The sequence below is a fragment of the Periophthalmus magnuspinnatus genome, chromosome 18, assembly GCF_009829125.3.
Source record: "Periophthalmus magnuspinnatus isolate fPerMag1 chromosome 18, fPerMag1.2.pri, whole genome shotgun sequence".
Taxonomy (NCBI): domain Eukaryota; kingdom Metazoa; phylum Chordata; class Actinopteri; order Gobiiformes; family Gobiidae; genus Periophthalmus; species Periophthalmus magnuspinnatus.
Genome location: NC_047143.1, coordinates 2,354,408 through 2,376,177, shown reverse-complemented (window position 1 = coordinate 2,376,177; position 21,770 = coordinate 2,354,408). Strand labels below are relative to the sequence as shown.

The window sequence follows — 21,770 nt, the reverse complement described above, 5'->3', positions numbered from 1 at the left end:
TGACGAGTTTATTCCAAGTCTTTTATTTGGTTTGTTTTATTCGTCTGTTTGTCTCTGATTGGATTATGTGTCAGCAGAGGACAGAGGTCTAAGAGAGCTCTAAACCAGGACTAAAAGAGGTCTAAACCAGGACTAAAAGAGGTCTAAACCAGGACTAAAAGAGGTCTAAACCAGGACTAAAAGAGGTCTAAACCAGGACTAAAAGAGGTCTAAACCAGGACTAAAAGAGGTCTAAACGAGGTCTAAACCAGGACTAACAGAGGTCTAAACCAGGACTAAAAGAGGTCTAAACCAGGACTAAAAGAGGTCTAAACGAGGTCTAAACCAGGACTAACAGAGGTCTAAACCAGGACTAAAAGAGGTCTAAACGAGGTCTAAACCAGGACTAACAGAGGTCTAAACCAGGTCTAAAAGAGGTCTAAACGAGGTCTAAACCAGGACTAACAGAGGTCTAAACCAGGACTAACAGAGGTCTAAACCAGGACTAACGGAGGTCTAACGGAGGTCTAACGGAGGTCTAACGGAGGTCTAACAGTGGACAAAGAGAGGACTAAAAGAGGTCTAAACGAGGTCTAACAGAGGTCTAAAAGAGGACTAGACCAAACTAACCAAGGAGAAGGACTAAACCAGAACTGTTTTTGAATTATCAGTTCTAACAGAGGACTTGACTAGAACCCAGACCAAAACCTTAGAATAAACCTTAGACTAGACCAGAACTTTGACCAAACTAACCAAGGATCAGGACTAAACCAGGACTGTTTTTTGAATTATCAGGTGTAACAGAGGACTAGACCAGAGCTTAGACCAGAGCTTAGACCAGAGCTTAGACCAGAGCTTAGACCAGAGCTTAGACCAGAGCTTAGACCAGAGCTTAGACCAGAGCTTAGACCAGAGCTTAGACCAGAGCTTAGACCAGAGCTTAGACCAGAGCTTAGACCAGAGCTTAGACCAGAACTTAGACCAGAGCTTAGACCAGAACTTAGACCAGAACAACTAAGGACCAGGACTAAACCATTTTTTTGTTTTCAGATGATCTGATTACAGGTTTACAAACTCAATCTGTTCCACTTTTTCAGCGGTTTAATTTGCAGATCCGTTGGTCCAAACATGACGCGTTTCTTCCGTGTGTTTGCGGCGCTCGGCTCCTCGCTCGGCTCCTCGCGTCTGATTGGCTCGTGCTCCGGCTCTGAGCTCGACTCATCTCCTCTGCAGCATGTGGCTCCGGACAATAGGCTCATTGTACAAACTCATGTCTATTTATTTTCACTTTTTCACCGCTGCAACGACGGATAATTTGGACCAGAAAGAGACACAGACTGAAGGAAGGAGGGAGAGATGGAGGGGGGGAGAGAGGGAGGAGGGGGAGAAAGAGAACAAGAGGGAGGAGGGGAGGGAGGGAGAGAGAGAGAAGAGGCAGAAGAGATTTAGAGAGAAACAGCGAGAAGAGACAGACACACAGACTGAAGGAAGGAGGGAGAGATGGAGGGGGGGGGGAGGAGAGAGGGATGAGAGGGGGAGGAGGGGGAGAAAGAGAATAAGAGGGAGGAGGGGAGGGAGGGAGAGAGAAGAGACAGAGAAGAGATTTAGAGAGAAACAGCGAGAAGAGACAGACACACAGACTGAAGGAAGGAGGGAGAGATGGAGGGGGGGGGAGAGGGATGAGAGGGGGAGGAGGGGGAGAAAGAGAATAAGAGGGAGGAGGGGAGGGAGGGAGAGAGAAGAGACAGAAGAGATTTAGAGAGAAACAGCGAGAAGAAACAGACACAGACTGAAGGAAGGAGGGAGAGATGGAGGGAGAGAAGAGGATGGAGGGGGAGAGGAGGAGAGAGGAGGAGAGAGGGATGAGAGAGGGAGAAAGAGGGATGAGAGAGGGAGGAGGGGGGGAGAACAAGAGGGATGAGGGGAGGGAGGGAGAGAGAAGAGACAGAGAAGAGATTTAGAGAGAAACAGCGAGAAGAGACAGACACAGACTGAAGGAAGGAGGGAGAGATGGAGGGGGAGAGGAGGAGAGAGGGATGAGAAAGGGAGGAGAGAGGGATGAGGGGGGAAAAAGAGATCAAGAGGGATGAGGGGAGGGAGGGAGAGAGAAGAGACAGAGAAGAGATTTAGAGAGAAACAGCGAGAAGAGACAGACACAGACTGAAGGAAGGAGGGAGAGATGGAGGGGGAGAGGAGGAGAGAGGGATGAGAGAGGGATGAGAGAGAGAAACAGAGAGAAGAGAAGAGAGAGAAATAGTGAGATGAGACAGACAGAGATGGATGGGGGCAGGAGGGAAGGATGAGAGAGGGAGAGGGGGTGAGGAGGAGAAAGAAGAATGAGGGGAGGAGAGGGAGAGAGAGAAAGAAACAGAGAGGAGAGATGGAGAGAGAAAAACAATGAGAAGACAGACAGATAAAAGAGAAAGAAGAAACGAGGAGAGGGAGGGATTGAGATGGGGTGAACAAAGAGGGAGAAAAATGGGAGCGAGTGGGATGAGGAGAGACGGAAAGGGAGAGTTGAGAAAGGAGAGGGATGAGAGGAGAGAGAAAATCACATATAGGAAAGAGAGACGGTAGGAGAGAGAAGAAAGGATGAGAAAGAGGGAGAGAAGGACGAGAGAAAAGAAGAGAGGAGACAGAAAAGATGAGAGAAAGTGGGGGATGAGTAGAGAAAGGAGGGGAGAGAGAGAAGTGAGGGAGAGAGTGAGCAAATTTGGGGGGTAAAACAGGAGAGAGAAGATGGAAAGAGAAGAGACAGACAAGAGAGTTGGGGATGAGTAAAGAGCCGGTCAAAAAGAGAAGGAGAGAGAGAGAGTGAGCAAGAGAAGAAAAAAAAGGAGGACAGAGAGGAACAAAAGAGAAAAAGGGGAGAGGGTAAGACTTGATGATGTGTGGCCAAACATTCGGTACAACAACATAATCCAGGAAGGCCGGGGCTACGCTAATCTCCGTTGTAATTAGCGGTTAGCGGTGGTTAGCGGTTAGCTTCTTCAGAGCGAGACCAGGGACCCCCCACCTGAGGGTCACGGAGAGGTCAAAGGGCAGGACGGACCGAATCTGAGACCAAAAAACAGGAACGATCACAGAAAAATACAGAAAAGTTCACACATTCCATGAAACGACAGAGGAAAGTGAAGACCAAAAACTATGGGGTGAGGTCGCCTCTCCACAGATCTGACCTGTAACTTGGCCTAGTAGCGTTACCTGCTTATCTCAGTGACGAAGAAGATACGTTAAAAGCCGTACCTTGGAATATTCTAGACAAAGCAACAACCTCTCTCCATGGAAACAAGCAGATGGCAACTCCTCTACCAGAAAAGTTACACAGTGCAGCTTTAAATTCTCACAGTCTGGTCTTTATCCCACACAGGAGTAGTGTTTTACCTCTGATCCTTCAGTGACCTCTAGTGGACAGAGTCATGTACTACAGATGAAAGATCTCACATTTTTAAGCGTTTCCTCTGATTCTTCTCACAAATAAAACAAAATATAAAGACCAAGTTTAAGGAGAGTTTTTGGTGGAAGCTGAATGGAGATGTTATTAGAGTTATATATAGTTATTAGTTATTATCTTATGGATTTGTCTGGAATGTTCCTCAGTATGGCATTACCTTTACCCTTACTTTTACGCTTACATTTACCTTTACATCTACTTTTAACTTTACCTTTATTTTTATCTTTACTTTTACCTTTACTTTGACTTAAAATTAAATAAATACAAGATGGATACCAAATCTGTGGCTCAGAGCTGAATAATGTAATGTGCTCTGGGTCTCTTGAAAAGAGCTTTATAAATTCAGTGCATTATTTTTATTTTTATGTATGTTAGCATTTTATTTTTTTTTATTTAAATTTTCTTCTTTTTTTTATTACTTTTTTTTTAATTGACATTTTTAGTCATATTTTTTTAATTATTTTATTTAGATTATTATTCTTATATTAATTTTTCTTTTTTTAATAAAAATTCAATGCATTATTTTTATTATTTATTTATTTTTATTTTATGTATTTTATTATTTATTAACATTTTTATTATTTATTTAGATTTGCCATGTTTTTATTATTTTATTTAGATTATTATTTTTATATTAATCTTTCTTTTTTTAATAAAAATTCAATGCATTATATATATATTTTTTTGCCATGTTTTTATTATTTTTTACTATTATTTTTATATTAATCTTTCTTTTTTTTATTAAAATTTTTGCCTTTAAAAAAAAAAAATCTTTTTCTTTTTTCTTCTATGTATATTTTTATAATGCCATACTGTGGAACATTTCAGGCAAAGCAATCAAATCACCACGAAGACTGTGCAGCAGACCCTTAAAAAGTTCCATAGTGCACCTTTAAAATCATAATCCATCATAAGCACATCCACATGTAGAAGAGCAGTTAAACCTGACGCCTCATCTGCTCATATCTCATCTACAAGCATCAGTTTATAAACAACAGGGATACTCTGTTTGGGAGGAGGAGGTGGAGGAGGAGGAGGAGGAGGTGGAGGAGGAGGAGGAGGAGGTGATGAAGGCGGAGGAGGAGGTGGTGGTGTCGTATCACAGTCTTAGTGGAGGATTTCCTGTCGTATGGAACAACACTAAACAATGAGCTAAGTGCTGAAAAGACAGATGTTTACTACAGAGACTCGAGCGGAGGAGAAGAGACGACGGCCCAGGAATATGGTCGAAATTAGACGGATTTGGACGAGCTGGAAAAGACGGACGCCAAAATGATGTAACGGCAAAATGATACAGCGGTCAGTTAAAAACATTCTCCATCGATGAAAAGTGCGACGTCACACAACGACACAAAACGACACAAAACGACACAAAACGGACTCTTCTTATAATGATGTTAGTGCGTCAAACACAGACCTGGAGCTGTTTATCACTTTATTATTCGTCTGTGGATCAAAGTGGAGATGGAATATCGTCTCAGGAGGAACTGATACCGATACCGATACTGCTGTAGAATATCAGAGACAATACTGGACAAATTCGCTGGATCCAGTATCAGTTTGATGTCGGTTAAACAGATACTTTGGTTAGAACTGAAGGAGTGAGAGACAGAAGAGAGGGGGTGAAGAAAGAGAAAGAGGAGGATGAGGGAAGAGAGAGACCCAAGAGACAGAGACAGAGAAATAAAAAGAGGGACAAAGAGACAGAGAGAGACAGAGAGGAGATAGAGAGAAGAGCAACAGAAAGACAGGAAGAGAGACTGAGACAGAGACAGAAGAGAGAGAGAGGAGAGGAAGAGAGAGACAGAGAAACAAAAAGAGAGACAAAGAGACAGAGAGGAGACAGAGAGAAGCCAGACAGAGAGAAGAGAGACAGAAAGACAGAGAGGAAGTGAGAAGAGAGAGACAAAGACAGGGAAACAAAAGAGACAAAGAGACTTAGAGAAGAGAGAGACACACAGAGAGAGACTGAGAGACAGAGACAAAAAGACAGAGCGACTGAGAGAGAGAGACAGACAGAGAGGAGATGGAGAGAAGACAGACAGAAAGACAGAGAGATAAGAGAGAAAGACAGAGACAGAGAAAAGAGAGAAACAGACAGCGAGACAGAGAGGGACAGATACAAAGAGACACAGAGAGAGACAGAGACTGAAAGACAGAGAGAGAAGAAAGAGAGAGAAACAGACAGAGAAACAAAGACATAGAGGAGACGGAGAGAAGAGAGACAGAACAATACAGACAGAGAGAGACAGACAGAAGCGATAGAGAAAGAGAGAGACAGGGAAGACAGACAAATAGAGAAAGGAGAGGGGGAGGGAGCTAAGGGGGTGAACAAAAAGTGTGAAAGGTGGAGAGAGGGGAATGAAGAGACACTGATGGGGAGAAAAGGGAAAGGAGAGAGAGAAAGTGACGTAGGGAAAGGAAATAGAGAGAAGGGGGTCGTGAATCTACTGTACTGTTAAAAAAAAGTCATGAGCTGCAATAAATAAACAGTAGAATGAAAAACTTCAGTTCTGTATCGCGTCGTACAAGAAACACAGAGATAAAAAAGAACAAAAAAATCCCAGAAGTGGAAAGAAAATGTTCACGTGAGGAAAAACCGACTCCAAAAAACATCGTTCCAGCTTCATAAACCGAGTGAGAAGTGGATTTAACGATCACCACGACCTGAAGGACCTGAAGCACCTGTCCCCTCCCACCGCCCTCACCTGCTTGATCGCCGTCTCTCCGATCTTATCCGAGTGCTTCCGGATGCTCTCCAGGAAGTCCCGCAGTTGCGCCATGGCCGTGTCCCGGATCAGGGCTCGGAGTTTGGGAATGTTCTGGGACATGATGGAGCAGAAGCGGTACTGCTCCACACGGGGGAGGCACGTCTGCTCCAGCTGCTCCAGAGTGCACAGAGCCGGGTAGTACCTGAAGAACAACACGGAATAACAATTACATAACAGAGGAATACCGTAAGGACGCAGGAATCGCTGAAATATAAACTACGGCACATTTAAAGCGGGAATATTATGCATTTTTTGTGTCTATAATTCACTTTTAAAGAGGGGGTATTACACAAAATCAACTTTTTTTTAAGCTTTCTTCCATGTTCTAACGTTGTTCCCTCGTCAAAAACACGTCTGAAGAGGTTTTAGAGTCATCCGTGCGTGTTTGAGTCATCTAGAGATCTCTCCCAGGCTCTATTCAAACTCTCCTTTACGTTTAGCTGTAAGATTCTGTACGAGGCTCCGCCCACAAGCCGACATCCCCCACGCTCCACACGACGACAATCCTACATAAATTTACAAAAACATGATACAAAACTGTGCACTACGACTTCACAAACCTGGTGTGATGTGCAGTAGTTTTATTAGCGGGACGCGGCTGATTGTGTTGCGATGTCGCTCTGAAGGGGGAGGGGCTTAGCACAGAGAGTGAAGGGACTCAAAACGAAAATGAAACTTACTAAACATATTAATACTTTATTTACTGAAAACAGAGGCTTGTGGGCGGAGCCTCGTACAGAATCGTACAGCTAACGGTAAATAGGGTTTGAATAGGGCCCGGGAGAGATCTCTAGATTACTTAAACATGCATGGAAAACCCCTTCAGACACGTTTTTGATGAGGGAACATTATAACATGATCAAGAAAAACATTATTTCGCGTAACACCCTTTTTTTTTTTTTTACAAACAAACTGAATAATTTAAAGTCGTTTCAAACAGTTAGGCCTCGTTTGTTGATTTTAAGAAAGTGTAAAGTTTATTTATCAACTTAAACTTTTGAATTATTTTAAATATCGAACCTGGTTTTACCGTTAAAGGCTCGAAATAGAAGGAAAAGGGAACGGTTTAAAAACATTCCCAATACTATGTCTCCCTCTAGTGGTGAAAGAGTGAAACGGATGGAAAGTATTAAGTTAGTTTATTACTATTAAGAGTTTAAATGAACGCAATTTAACGCAATTTAATGCAATTTATGGATATGAAAAATGATGAGCAGTTCTTAAGAGTAAAAAAAAAAGTCAAAATGACACCTTTTGGCCCTCATCTGTTCCTGTAGTCGGCTGTACATCTCCAGGACTGAAACAGAAAAACATTTATCATTTTAACTGTTTGATGTCACACACTGGACACGGCGTCGACTGGTTTAGTTTTTGTGTTTTGTTTTTTATCCCAGATTAAAATGTGGACGTTTTAAATCCGTTACCTGGGAGACAGTGTGTCAGTTTGTCGATGGTCGTGGCGATGTTTCTCTGTTGAACTCTGCACCGCTGAAGCTCCTCCATCGAGTTCATCAACTGTAAACAAAAACACAGACACTTCAAACTGACGGATTATTATAAAAAAGCAACACCGCGTAACTTTAGCTTTAGTCAGCTGCATGATACTGTGGAAATAGAAGCTTAAAGCCATACTTCAGAACATTCTGCATGGAGATGGTTAAAGTTTATAGAGATGCACGACCGGAGTAAAGGGACAAGGTTTTAAAAAAAGGTCTGATATTATGGAAAAATGACTCGTGATTTATGTCCATGTTAGAATGTGACTAAACCCGGACTAAACCCGGACTAAACCCGGACTAAACCCGGACTAAACCAGGACTAAACCAGGACTAAACCCGGACTAAACCAGGACTAAACCAGGACTAAACCCGGACTAAACCCGGACTAAACCCGGACTAAACCAGGACTAAACCAGGACTAAACCAGGACTAAACCAGGACTAAACCAGGACTAAACCAGGATTGAACCAGGACTAAACCAGTTCTAAACCAGGACTAAACCAGGTCTAAACCAGGTCTAAACCAGGACTAAACCAGGACTAAACCAGGATTGAACCAGGACTAAACCAGTTCTAAACCAGGTCTAAACCAGGTCTAAACCAGGTCTAAACCAGGTCTAAACCAGGACTAAACCAGGTCTAAACCAGGTCTAAACCAGGTCTAAACCAGGTCTAAACCAGGTCTAAACCAGGACTAAACCAGGACTAAACCAGGACTAAACCTGTTGAATCAGTGTTTCAGTTTGTTCAGTTTAAACTTCTCTCTCTTCCTGATGTGGCTCAGGCCTCGACTTTGACAAAGTTTAACTCCAGACTCAGACTCTTCTGTTTTATTTGTGCTCGAGACTGACTGGGGTTTATTCTGCACTTTTCTCCTTTAATGTTAATTTTATGATTATTTACATTTTGATTTGTTCGTATTGTAATTTTAATGTCGTTCTTATTCTGCCTTGTACGACCATCAACGAACTCATCCTAAATCTGCAGCGTTTGTGCGTTAAACAAAACACAGTGTGTGTTTGTGACGAGGAGACGACATTAGAACAGATCAGAACATAGCATAAAATGGGCCCTTTAAGTAAAAAAATACAAATATCCAAAATTAAAAAAACATTATTTAATTTAAGTCTATTTTTTAGCTGAAAATGTCGTTTTGATAAACCCTGTCCCCTCCTGCTCACCTCTTTTCCATCCTCCTGCAGACGCCTGTTGGTTTCAGTGACTTGACTCTAAACAAAGAGAAAAAAAAACACATTTACACACAAAATACACACATATTTACATAATACACAAAACTATCTAGAAGAAGATGAGACGCCATTTCCACGAGAACGAGACGAGACAACAGACTTTGATATAATTAATAATAAAACACATTGTGCAGCTCAATCTTGACTTTTGATTTTGAACCTTTACGTAATGTTATTTTTGCTTTTCTGCTTTTAACAAACAACTTTTCCAAAAAATAAAACTCGCAAACAGTTAAACAGTTAAAAGTGACGCAAACTCGACTCTTGTGAACTTTTAGCCGTGTTCTAACGCTGTTCCCTCCTCAAAAACACACCTGGAGTTGTGTTTTGTTTCATTCACACACTTTATTATCAGTCTGTTACATCTCCAAACCTCAAAAACGCTCCGTTCCACCTTGTGATGTCATCAAGTGGTAGTTTAACAGGTTTTAACAGCTCCTTTTACGTTTAATTCAGTAGAAGATTGACGACTCCAAGAGCTGAAATGATCCGAATGATTCTATAAATGAAGTTGCGTGGGGTTTAAAAACACAGCGGAGCACTTCCTGTATCGTCACATGATGACATCACAAGGTGGAACAGAGTGTTTTCAGCTTGAGAGAAGTGTGAACGAAACAAAACACAACTCCGGGTCCGTTTGTGGCGAGGAAACGACATTAAAACAGATCAGAAAATAGCGTAATATGGGCTTTTTTAACCCTTTTTGTAAAATATAAAACAGAAAATCTCACAATAATATCGTGATTTCATTTCAATTGATGGAAAACATGACCCCCCGCCCCGTCCTCCTGTGTAGACTTGTGCGTTTGCTCCTCACCTTGAGCTTGAGCGCCTCCCCTCTCACTTTGAGCAGCTCGGTGATGGAGTCCACGAATCCCTGGAAGTGGTGGTTACACATCTTCTCGATCTCGCGGTCGTGGTTCCGGATCCGCACGTCCAGTTTGTCCATGAACAGGCCATGCTCCTGCCCATCGTACACGGACCTGAGGACGGCAGACGGGCGGTTAGGTCCACAGACTGTTTATATAAATGGACAGAGCTAACATGCTAGCCACCGCGTTACAAACAGGAAGTGATCATGTGCGCACTTCCGGTTCCGTTGACTCTGGTTCCAGTTCACTTTACATTGAAAAATCCCTCTCTCTGTACCTGCTGCTTCAGACTCATCATTTTGGTCTTAAATGTTCAGATTAACCCTCTACATGATCCAAGGTTCATTTTTCTATTTTTTTTTTATTTAAATTAAGGGTTTTCTTGTGTTTTTTTTGTGGGGTTTTTTTTTTTTTTTTTAGTTATTTTGAGTTTATAATTTTATTTATTTTTTTGTTTATTTTCTTCATTTTTTGAGTTATTTTGAGTTTTTGTTGGGGTTTTTTTTTTGTTATTTTGAGTTGAGTTGTTATTTTATGATTTGTTATATCGATTTATTTTTTTATGAGTTATTTTGAGGTTGTTTTTTTTCTTTTTTTTTTTTTTAGTAAAACTGTGTCCTCTCTGTCTCTGCTGCTCTCAGACTCATTTTGGTCTTAAATGTTTGTATTAACCCTCCACATGATCCTAGGTTCTTTTTTTTTTTTTGCTGTTTTTTTATTTATTTATTTATTTAATTTATTTATTTTAGTTATTTTGAGTTTATAATAATTTTTTTTGGTTTATTTTCTTCATTTTTTGAGTTATTGTGAGTTTTTGTTGTTTTGTTTTTTTTTAGTTATTTTGAGTTGATTTATTTTATGCTTTATTATATTGAGTTATTTATTATTATTATTATTTTGTTTTTATTTTTTTATTAATTTTATTTGTATTTTTTTATGAGTTATTTTGAGGGTTTTTTTTTCTTGTTTTTTTTTTTCTTTTTTAGTAAAACTGTGTCCTCTCTCTGTACCTGCTGCTTCAGACTCATTTTAGTCTTAAATGTTCATATTAATCCTCTACATGATCCTGGGGTTTTTATTTCACTATTTCACTATAAACACTTTATAATATCTGCACTAAACTTTACAAACACTTTATAAAACCGTTCACCTTAATAAACTCAGGTTTGCACTGTTTTTCTAATGTTGTTGTATATATCTACCTCTAGGACTATTTTATCATTTATCATTTTTATATCTTTTTTTTTTTACTTTATGCATGCCCTTATTTGTATTTATAATAACTACATATTTCTACTTTTTTATATTATTATTATTCAGTGTTTTATGCTGCACTTTATCACTTAAGTTCCTAGTTTGTGAGTTAAAGGCAATAAAAGTCTGAAGATTCTGATTCTATCGTGTCTGTAAATCAAGATTAAAAACAGACAAATCCGTTAGCGTTAGCATTAGCAACAGACTTGATTGACAGTTGCTAAGCGCCCGCTCTGTGCTAAACCAGCAGTGTGTAATTTGAAATGTAAGTATATTCATGTTGCGTCCGTGTCTCCGCCCCACAGGAAACTCGCTGTCCGACCGGTCTAAGCATAAACGTTCATTATCTCGTGGGCGTGAAACAAAAGTCACTCCGCTTTGAAACGGACGTAGCTTTGTCATTCTGGTCTAAATACTCGGAGGAGGAGAGACTCGAGACGCCGAAAAGCTAAAAAGTCGGGGTCCTGTCCTGTCTGTATCTGCTGTAACAAAGAATAAACCTTTTTTTTTATATTTAAAAACTCACCGAGCTTCACAAATAATTATGATTTATAATAATTTCTCCACAACACTGTCTCCATCAGCCTCGCTCCTGATTGGCCCGTCGGTTGCTATGACACTCGTGGGCAGAATTCCTAATATAATTGTTGTATGATTAATATTTTAAGGCAATAATATAGTCGTTTTTTGTTTGTTTTTTGTCATATTTAGGCCAAAATAATCACTATATTGACTTATCGTTCAGTAAATGGAAGATAGAACAATATTTTTTGGTTAATATTTATCTTGTGTACATTTTCTTTACATTTTTGTTTATTTTTTTGGTTTTATGATCAGATTTAAGCCGTAAAAGGTTGAACTAATAACTTATTTGACTCAATACAGACACAAACAGCACTTAAGCATCTCATTCATTCTTCATTTTTAAACAATATTGTAGATTTAGAACAATTTTTGGGGTTTAAATTGCGTCAGTGGCATAAATTAGTTTTAATATTATCGTTTATCGTCTATATTTACTTCATATATCAAACTTTAAAATGTGTTATCGTGACAGGCCTAGTCATATTTTCTACATTTTCTTCGCACAAGTGGTAAATTTTGGGTTATTTTTTTTGTTTTATGATCAGATTTAAGTCATAAAAGGTTGAATTAATAACTTGTCTGACATTTTTATTCATATTTTTAAACAATATTGTAAATTTAAAACAGTTTTTCGGGTTGAAAATGTGTTTATCATCTATATTTACTTCAGCGTGTTATCGTGACAGGCCTGGTCATCGATAACTGTGGAAAATTAAAGCCCCGAGGAACCACGTTGCCATGGAAACAAACATACTTTTTAGACCAGAGGCGTCAAACTCATTTTCACCGAGGGCCACATCAGCAAAATGGGCCGGATGTGACTGTGGCAGGATAAATGTCACTAAATGTAAAGAAATGTCATGTAAAATAAATGAAACTCATTTTAAACTTGTTAAATAACTGTTTCTGTGTTTATTACTTATTCAAGTTGCAAATATTACGTCTCTGTGTTTGTGAATTTCCTGATAAAGTGACATTTTTCTTCAGCTCTGCTTCAAAAACAGACTTTTTTAGCCTTTTAATTATTGGACAGTTTGTTGTTTTTCTCGCAGACTCACTTTTTCACACTTAGCTCCGTGTTTGGTGTCAAAATGTCGACGTAGATTGAACCGACCGCGCCTCATGACACAAAAAACACACAGATTTTCTCCTTAAAGCACAAACTTGTATTCACCTTTAGCGTCTTTCTTGAAACTTCCTTCCACGCCGACAATTTTCCTCTTCCTGAACAATTTGTGATGATTATTTGCAAATATTTCTCAGTGTCACTTGTTGGGAAAATCTCATGAGTTTATTGTCAATACAAACATTAAAGCAGCACAGACTTATTTTAAAATGACAGTCGAGCCTTAATTCACCTTCTCGCGGGCCACATAAAATGACGTGGCGGGCCGCATTTGGCCCCCGGGCCTTGAGTTTGACATATGTGTTTTAGACTCTAGCGCAAATAAACAAACTAAAACTTCCTCCAAAGCGTGACCTCCGCTCCAGACCGTTCGTTAAAAACACCTAAACTGACTCGTCCGTCGCTCTGATCCCGTCGCTCTGATCCCGTCTTATCTTTGGGGTTTTCCCGCCCCCCCCCCCCTCCTCACCTGTCTCCGGGCACTTCCTGTTCTGGAGGAAATGCCCCAAAGCCAAAGCACAATAGAGTGACAAACAGAGGTGTAACAGGAGAGACGCCGCACGGAGAAAGAGAAATAAACTACAGGGGTATTTATAACAACGGAGTGAAGTCACCGCCGCCGACACAATGGACGACCAAGGACGCGAGGTGATGTTATAGTTACACGGAACAAAGGGACGAAAATATTAGTGCTGTCAAAACGTTCAAAAGACTCATCAGAATCACACTTTTAAAATGTGTTTAATCACCAGTTTTTACACTGCGCTGATTTTAATGTGGGGGTTTAAACTTGAAGCGTTTGTAACTTTTTTTAAATGAAAATAATCTTATTTTCCAGAGTAAAAGTCGCACCAGCTGAAAAATGCATAATAATGAAGAAAAAAAACATTTCACATTTAAATCGTGTCTGAGTATAAGTCGCAGCTGAAATCCAGATCTCTGCAGCGTCTCAGGTTTGATCACACGCCGTTTTGAGTTCTTCGCTTTACGCTTATAAACAGCCACTGGATGATTGTGATTTTAATAGATTTTAACTGAAGTCAGAGCAGGGACCGCAGAGACCACAGAGAAACCACAGGGACCACAGAGACCAGAGAGACCACAGGGACCACCGCAGAGACCGCAGGGACCACAGGGACTACAGGAACCACAGAGACCAGGGGGACCACAGAGACCACAGGGACCACAGGGACCACAGAGATCACAGAGACCATATGAACCAGAGAAACCACAGGGACCACAGAGATCAAAGGGACCGCTAATCTTTCAAACAGAGGAAGAGCTTTACATTTTCATTCTCATATCCTACAATTGTAAACACCACACTGTGTTTAGTAAAAGAAAAAATTCTAATCTGTCAACTGGACACAAAGTTGTAGGAGTGAAGACGTTTGGCTGCTCGTCCAAGACACTTCTTCAGTTGTGGTCAGATTCCTGCTGGACACTGACTTATATCTGTGTGAAGGAGGAGCTAACGACAGACACACACCTGTTTGTTTACAGTTCTGTTTGTTTACAGTTCTGTTTGTTTACAGTTTGTTTGTTTACAGTTTGTTTAGCTCATTAGATTCTGCCTACAAAGTGTGAACTGTGCCTGAGTCATATTTCGCATAATTGTTCAGGCCCCTAATGGCCCCCTCACTCTTATTAGCATACTGGCTATTAGCATACTGGCTATTAGCATACTGGCTATTAGCATACTGGCTATTAGCATACTGGCTAGCCCTATTGTTTTGTTTTCATTCTGAGGATGGAGTTATAAATAGGAGGTAGACGACGCCTCAAGAAAAAGAAAATAAAACCAGAGCAAAAGACGTCAAAGATCAACTATTGAAAGTGTGAGTCCTCACTCTGCACGTGCTGGAGTGAACTGTAAAGATCCTTAAAAAGCACAGACCTCTCACTTTGACTAGTTTTTTTTTAATCCAATATTTATTTCATAGTTTTTTATTAATTCAACTCATCGGCTTCAACTCATTTTTTGTTTTAACTTGAAGAAAATGTAAATTCTTATTGTTATTTGATCGAATAGACAACTTTCAATAGATAAAATGAGTATTTCTTTAAGTATTTAGTTTGTACTACACACTTACTAAAGAAAACAAATAGTATGAAGTTATTTAGTTGAAGTTATTTGGGCCTTAATGTTACTTAAATAAGTGTTGTGTTTGTTGTGTTTTGGTGCAAATCATGTTTCTGGTGAAGCCAAATGAAAATCTGGTGCACTCAACTCAAATGGTTAGTCTGAAGCCCTGAAACACGAGGCCACACGGTGAAATAAAACAAAGCACTCGCACGTCCACAGAGGAAACAGAGTCATCATAAACTACAGTGAAAACTCCAGAGCCAAATACAGACTGTGACTGAAGTGTAAGACGCTCTTAACCCAGATCAGACATGAGTCAGCAGGGAGGGGCCCGACACTCCCAAACCAACCACATGACAACTACAGGCTGAAACAGAGGCTGAAGCTGAGACTGAGGCAGGAGGGACTGAAGCAGGTGGGACTGAAGCGAGAGGGACTAAGGCAGGAGGGACTGAAGCAGGTGGGACTGAAGCAGGAGGGACTGAAGCAGGTGGGACTGAAGCAGGTGGGACTGAAGCAGGAGGGACTGAAGCGAGAGGGACTGAGGCAGGGGCTGAAGCGAGAGGGACTGAAGCAGGGACTGAAGCGAGAGGGACTGAAGCAGGGACTGAAGCGAGAGGGACTGAGACAGGGACTGAAGCGAGAGGGACTGAGACAGGGACTGAAGCGAGAGGGACTGAGGCAGGAGGGACTGAAGGAGGGGCTGAAGCAAGAGGGACTGAAGCTGGAGGGAATGAAGCGAGAGGGACTGAAGCAGGGGCTGAAGCGAGAGGGGCTGAGGCAGGGACTGAAGGAGGGGCTGAAGCGAGAGGGGCTGAGGCAGGGACTGAAGGAGGGACTGAAGGAGGGACTGAAGCAGGGACTGAGGCAGGAGGGACCGAAGCAGCAGGGACTAAACCAGGAGGGACTGAAAAAGCAGGAGGGACTAAACCAAAGACAGAACCAGGGACTAAACCAGGACTTTTCAGCTCATTAGACGAGTGTCATCACATAAATCCACATAAAACCACACAGCACCACTTTGTCGTCGTTGATGAACCAGACCATCTCCAAGTGACCCGCTCAGAGCTCCCCCCGGAGACGCCCGTTCAGTCAGAACAAACCCGGAGAACACACCTCTACCTCTACAAACCCGAGACACTCCAGTCGAGCTGAAGCTTTGGAGATGCCCTGAAACAGTTAAACACGTCTCTACACAAGTCAAAACTTAAATCCACACAGTCGTCTCTACTTAGCTCATGAACAAAACTTGCTGCAGTCAGGTTTATTGAGCAATATTTGTCCTTCTTGCATAACTGGAACTGAAACTACGAAATCATATTTTGGACACAGAAGTTGGAACAAACTGTCTCTATTTTATCCAAGTTAAATTTGTATTGCCCCTTTTGTGTCAGAGGGGTAACAATAATACCCCTGCACATCCAAATTATGACGAACAAGCTTCACTCTGGCGTCTCAAAGTTTAGAAAAATATCTTAAACTCAACAACTCATAATTAAGTTTAGTTTTTTTTTAGTTTTTTATTAAGACTTTTGTGAGCTTTAAGTCATGTTCTAACGCTGTTACCTCCTCAAAAACAGACCTGGAGTTGTGTTTTGTTTCATGAGTAACGCTTTATTATCAGTCTGTTACATCTCCAAACCTCAAAAACGCTCTGTTCCACCTTGTGATGTCATCAAGTGGTAGTTTAACAGGTTTTAACATCTCCTTTTACCTGTTTGTTCAGTAGAAATTGACGACTCCAGGAGCTGAAATGATCCGAATGATTCTAGAAATGAAGGTGCGTGGGGTTTAAAAACACAGCGGAGCACTTCCTGTATCGCCACATGATGACATCACAAGGTGGAACAGGGTGTTTTCAGCTTGAGCGAAGTGTGAAAGAAACAAAACACAACTCCAGGTCCGTTTGTGACGAGGAAACGACATTAGAACAGATCAGAAAACAGCGTAATATAAGTCTTTAATTAAAATAAATCAGTTTTGAGACGGATTGAAGTTGTTGCTCCAAATGATCCAAAACTGCGCCATAAAAACTACACGAATAGATCAAATTCTCACCCATTTCTCCTGTTTCTATCACTTTTAGGACGCTTTAAAGAGCATTAATTATCCTCGTACTGTCAGAATCAGTGTCAAGTATCGAGTCTATTTGTCAGTATCAAAATAAACTTTCAAAATGTTAGTATCGTGACAACTCCGTTCCCGCTGATGGAGTTAAAAGTCTTGGTTCTGACAGTTGTGGTGAACAGCACCGCCACCTTTGGTCATGTGATCATATTAAGTACTTGTGAGATCTCTCCTTGGGGATATATTTAGAGGTTGATGCTCCGAAAATAAACCAGCCGAGTTTTGAAAGCGGCCTGGAAACTTTGAGAGTTTGAGCTGAAAAAGAGAACGGCATCATTTCTTTTTTTTCTGTTACGGCCGAACGATTTGGGAGGGAAAAACGTCAAACTGCGATTTTTCTGACCAGCGTTTTCGTCATTATATGTGATTTATGTTTTAATAATAACAGTTCTGTTCAATGTTTGTATTTTAAATGCTCCAGAAGAACTGACAAAAGGCTGAAACATGAACTGACAAATGAAGAGAATCACATTTCAGAACATGTTTGTGCAGAGCTAAACGTCAGGGTTAGCAGTTTGCGTGCAGATTAAGACTCCATGGAGACACGGGGAGGGCATCTGACACACACGGGGAGGGCATCCGACACATAGAGAGGGCGTTTAACACACAGGGACATTTCAGAACATGTTTGTACAGATGTAAACTGCAGGATTAGCGGTTTTTATGCAGAATAAAACAAGATATTTTGCAGTTTACGTTGTTCTTCTTTTTAAGATTTGCTGAATTCTTCCAGTAAAATTGTGAAGAATCTTTCCGCTGTTAGATCTTCTTCTTCCATTTGAGTATATTTTTAAAAGTCTAATTCGTGGTTTTGTTAAATTGGTCCACAACAAGTAAATCTATTAAACATTTGGACTAAAAACACTGCACGTTCTATTTTATTTTAGCTATTTTTGATAACACTTTTGTCATTTCCTACTTCCTGTCAGGACATTTCAGGATTAGTCTTCTGGAACGTTAAGGAAAATAAACATGTTTTTATAATTTAAAAAGACAACAAAAGTAATCCTCTTTTTGTACTAGAGCCAAGTGTGAAATTCAACCTCACAAACCTAGACTTTCTGTTTGCCTGGAGTAAATAAAAAGATTACATCATAGAAGTAATAAAATGTGTCTGACGATATGTGGCACGGTAAACAAACCCCACGGGACTGTATGTTATGTCACGGGAAACTGCAAGAGGATGAACATTGTATTTATAGATTATTATGTTATTGTCTTAATGGGATAATAGTGCAACATGTTATAGGCAGAGTATGAGGAGACTCGGGACTAAAGCAGGACCAAACCAGGACTAAAGCAGGACCAAAACAGGACTAAAGCAGGACCAAAACAGGACTAAAGCAGGACCAAAACAGGACTAAAGAAGGACCAAAACAGGACTAAAGAAGGACCAAAACAGGACTAAAGCAGGACCAAAACAGGACTAAAGCAGGGCTAAAACAGGACTAAAGCAGGACCAAACCAGGACTAAAACAGGGCTAAACCAGGACTAAAGCAGGACCAAAGCAGGACCAAAACAGGGCTAAAGCAGGACCAAACCAGGACTAAAGCAGGACCAAAACAGGGCTAAAGCAGGACCAAACCAGGACTAAAGCAGGACCAAAACAGGACTAAAGAAGGACCAAACCAGGACTAAAGCAGGACCAAACCAGGACTAAAGCAGGACCAAAACAGGGCTAAAGCAGGACCAAACCAGGACTAAAGCAGGACCAAAACAGGGCTAAAGCAGGACCAAACCAGGACTAAAGCAGGACCAAAACAGGACTAAAGCAGGACCAAAACAGGACTAAAGAAGGACCAAACCAGGACTAAAGCAGGACCAAACCAGGACTAAAGCAGGACCAAAACAGGACTAAAGAAGGACCAAACCAGGACTAAAGCAGGACCAAAGCAGGACCAAAACAGGGCTAAAGCAGGACCAAACCAGGACTAAAGCAGGACCAAAACAGGGCTAAAGCAGGACCAAACCAGGACTAAAGCAGGACCAAAACAGGACTAAAGCAGGACCAAAACAGGACTAAAGCAGGACCAAACCAGGACTAAAGAAGGACCAAAACAGGACTAAAGCAGGACCAAAACAGGACTAAAGAAGGACCAAACCAGGACTAAAGAAGGACCAAACCAGGACTAAAGCAGGACCAAACCAGGACTAAAGCAGGACCAAAACAGGGCTAAAGCAGGACCAAACCAGGACTAAAGCAGGACCAAAACAGGGCTAAAGCAGGACCAAACCAGGACTAAAGCAGGACCAAAACAGGACTAAAGCAGGACCAAAACAGGACTAAAGAAGGACCAAACCAGGACTAAAGCAGGACCAAAACAGGACTAAAGCAGGACCAAAACAGGACTAAAGAAGGACCAAACCAGGACTAAAGCAGGACCAAAGCAGGACCAAAACAGGGCTAAAGCAGGACCAAACCAGGACTAAAGCAGGACCAAAACAGGGCTAAAGCAGGACCAAACCAGGACTAAAGCAGGACCAAAACAGGACTAAAGCAGGACCAAAACAGGACTAAAGCAGGACCAAAACAGGACTAAAGAAGGACCAAACCAGGACTAAAGCAGGACCAAACCAGGACTAAAGCAGGACCAAAACAGGACTAAAGAAGGACCAAACCAGGACTAAAGCAGGACCAAAGCAGGACCAAAACAGGGCTAAAGCAGGACCAAACCAGGACTAAAGCAGGACCAAAACAGGGCTAAAGCAGGACCAAACCAGGACTAAAGCAGGACCAAAACAGGACTAAAGCAGGACCAAACCAGGACTAAAGCAGGACCAAAACAGGGCTAAAGCAGGACCAAACCAGGACTAAAGCAGGACCAAAACAGGGCTAAAGCAGGACCAAACCAGGACTAAAGCAGGACCAAAACAGGACTAAAGCAGGACCAAAGCAGGACCAAAACAGGGCTAAAGCAGGACCAAACCAGGACTAAAGCAGGACCAAAACAGGGCTAAAGCAGGACCAAAACAGGACTAAACCAGGGCTAAATCAGGACTAAACGAGGACTAAACCAGAACCGAACCAGGGCTGAATCAGGACTAAAACAAGGTCAAAAACAGGACAAAAACAAGAGAAAAACAAGGACTAAACAACGATCAAACCAGCACCAAATCAGGACTAAACCAGGACTATACAAGGACTACACAAGGACTACACAAGGACTAAACAAGGACTAAACAAGGACCGAACCGGGACCAAACCAAGACTAAACCAGGACCAAACCAGGACTAAAACAGGACTAAAACAGGACTAAAACAGGACTAATACAGGACTAAAACAGGACTAAAACAGGAGGACAAGGTCAAAAACAGGACAAAAACAAGGACTAAACAAGGATCAAACCAGAACCAAATCAGGACTGAACAAGGATCAAACCAGGACTAAACCAGGACTAAACCAGGACTGCTGCAGACAGAATGCCTTTGAGGGAATTTAATGTAATCAATTATTTTTGAGGTACTGCATTTTTTTCTGTAAGTTTTCCTTCTTTTTACATTTAGTAGTAGTAGTACTAGTAGTACTAGTAGTACTAGTAGTACTAGTAGTAATGCCCAATATTCAGTTTTAGATCTTTTAAATATACTCAGTCCCTCTTCTCTACAGATAAGTGCACTGACAAAGGCTGTTCTGTGTGTAAGAAATAAACTGTCAAAACTGCAAATTTGAACCTAATTTTGTAACTACACAAATACTGATTCTAACTAAAGTCAAACTGAGCTTTAAATTCGTACAAATCCTGGATAAAACCAAGAAAAACGAGGCGCAATTCACCTGTCAAAAACATGACCTGAGCAGAATCATAATCATGTTAGCAGCATTAGCTCATTAGCACAACTTTGGCAAATTCCCATGGACAACAAGTTAGCATTTCCTGGATAAAAATGTAAATGTTTGTAATGCTAATGTTAGTCAGTTTAAAAATAGTAAAGATCGTGTTAAACGGGCTGCTCAGACAGAAACAGACAGTCAGTTTCCCGATAATTGTCCAAAGATTGCTCAAGTTTGAAGAGTTGAGCTCGGCTAACCTGAAGCTAACCAGATGCTAACCGACTCCCCCCGCTGACGCAAGCCGCGCACGGAGCCTCTCACCCCGGGGTAACGAGCAACGACTCCCCGCTAACACAACCGCAACTCACCGCAGCGTGGGACCGATGCAGTTCGTGTCTGTGCTCTCGATTTCCCGCAGGATTCGTTCGTGTTCGGCGGCTGTCTCCACGCTCGCCATGCCGCATGTTGGTGCTCCGGGGCTGTGGAGGTGTAACGGGGCGCGCTGGTGCTGCTGTGGCCGGGTCAGAGTGCGCTGAACCCGGGTAGAGCTGGGGGGAGAACTGGGGTGGACCGGCTGGTGGTGCGGAGGAACACTGACAGGGGCGGAGCTGGAGATGGGTGAGGCCGGGTAAGGGCACCAAAAAAAAGGACCCCACCATGGAGCTAAAGCATATATGTCAAACTCAGGCCCGGGGACCAAATCTGGCCCACGGTTTGATTATATTTGGCCCGTGAGATCATCAATTGTGCATTAAATCTGGACACCTGTATCAATTTTTCGATAAATACTCAGTTAACCCGTGGATTTATGTCAGCTTTTTAAATTTTGACCCACTACGCATTTGAGTTTGACACCCCTGAGCTAAAGAGACTTATTTTTGTAATTAACAGTAGATCTGTCAACTGGACAAAAAGTAGGAGTGAAGATGTTTAGCTGTTTATCCAACTGTTTTTGTGGCTATAGTAGTCGTGACATTCCGGACGTTTTCAGTCTG

General features: G+C 41.4%; 1 protein-coding gene across 2 annotated transcripts in view; it reads right to left on the bottom strand.

Moving 5' to 3' along the window:
• Positions 1-21,349, bottom strand: part of exoc6b (exocyst complex component 6B) — a 131,021-nt gene extending 109,672 nt beyond the window's left edge. The window contains exons 1-6 of one of the 2 annotated variants that reach the window (XM_055229100.1): positions 21,144-21,349; positions 9,770-9,935; positions 8,884-8,931; positions 7,629-7,719; positions 7,456-7,501; positions 6,142-6,346 (exon numbers count right to left, since the gene is read on the bottom strand). In XM_055229100.1, the coding sequence (XP_055085075.1) occupies positions 6,142-6,346; positions 7,456-7,501; positions 7,629-7,719; positions 8,884-8,931; positions 9,770-9,935; positions 21,144-21,232 (645 nt within the window). In that variant the 5' untranslated portion in view covers positions 21,233-21,349. The remainder of the gene's footprint in view (positions 1-6,141; positions 6,347-7,455; positions 7,502-7,628; positions 7,720-8,883; positions 8,932-9,769; positions 9,936-21,143) is intronic. The other variant, XM_033983671.2, reaches the window with a different exon arrangement.
• Positions 21,350-21,770: the final 421 nt, after the last annotated feature.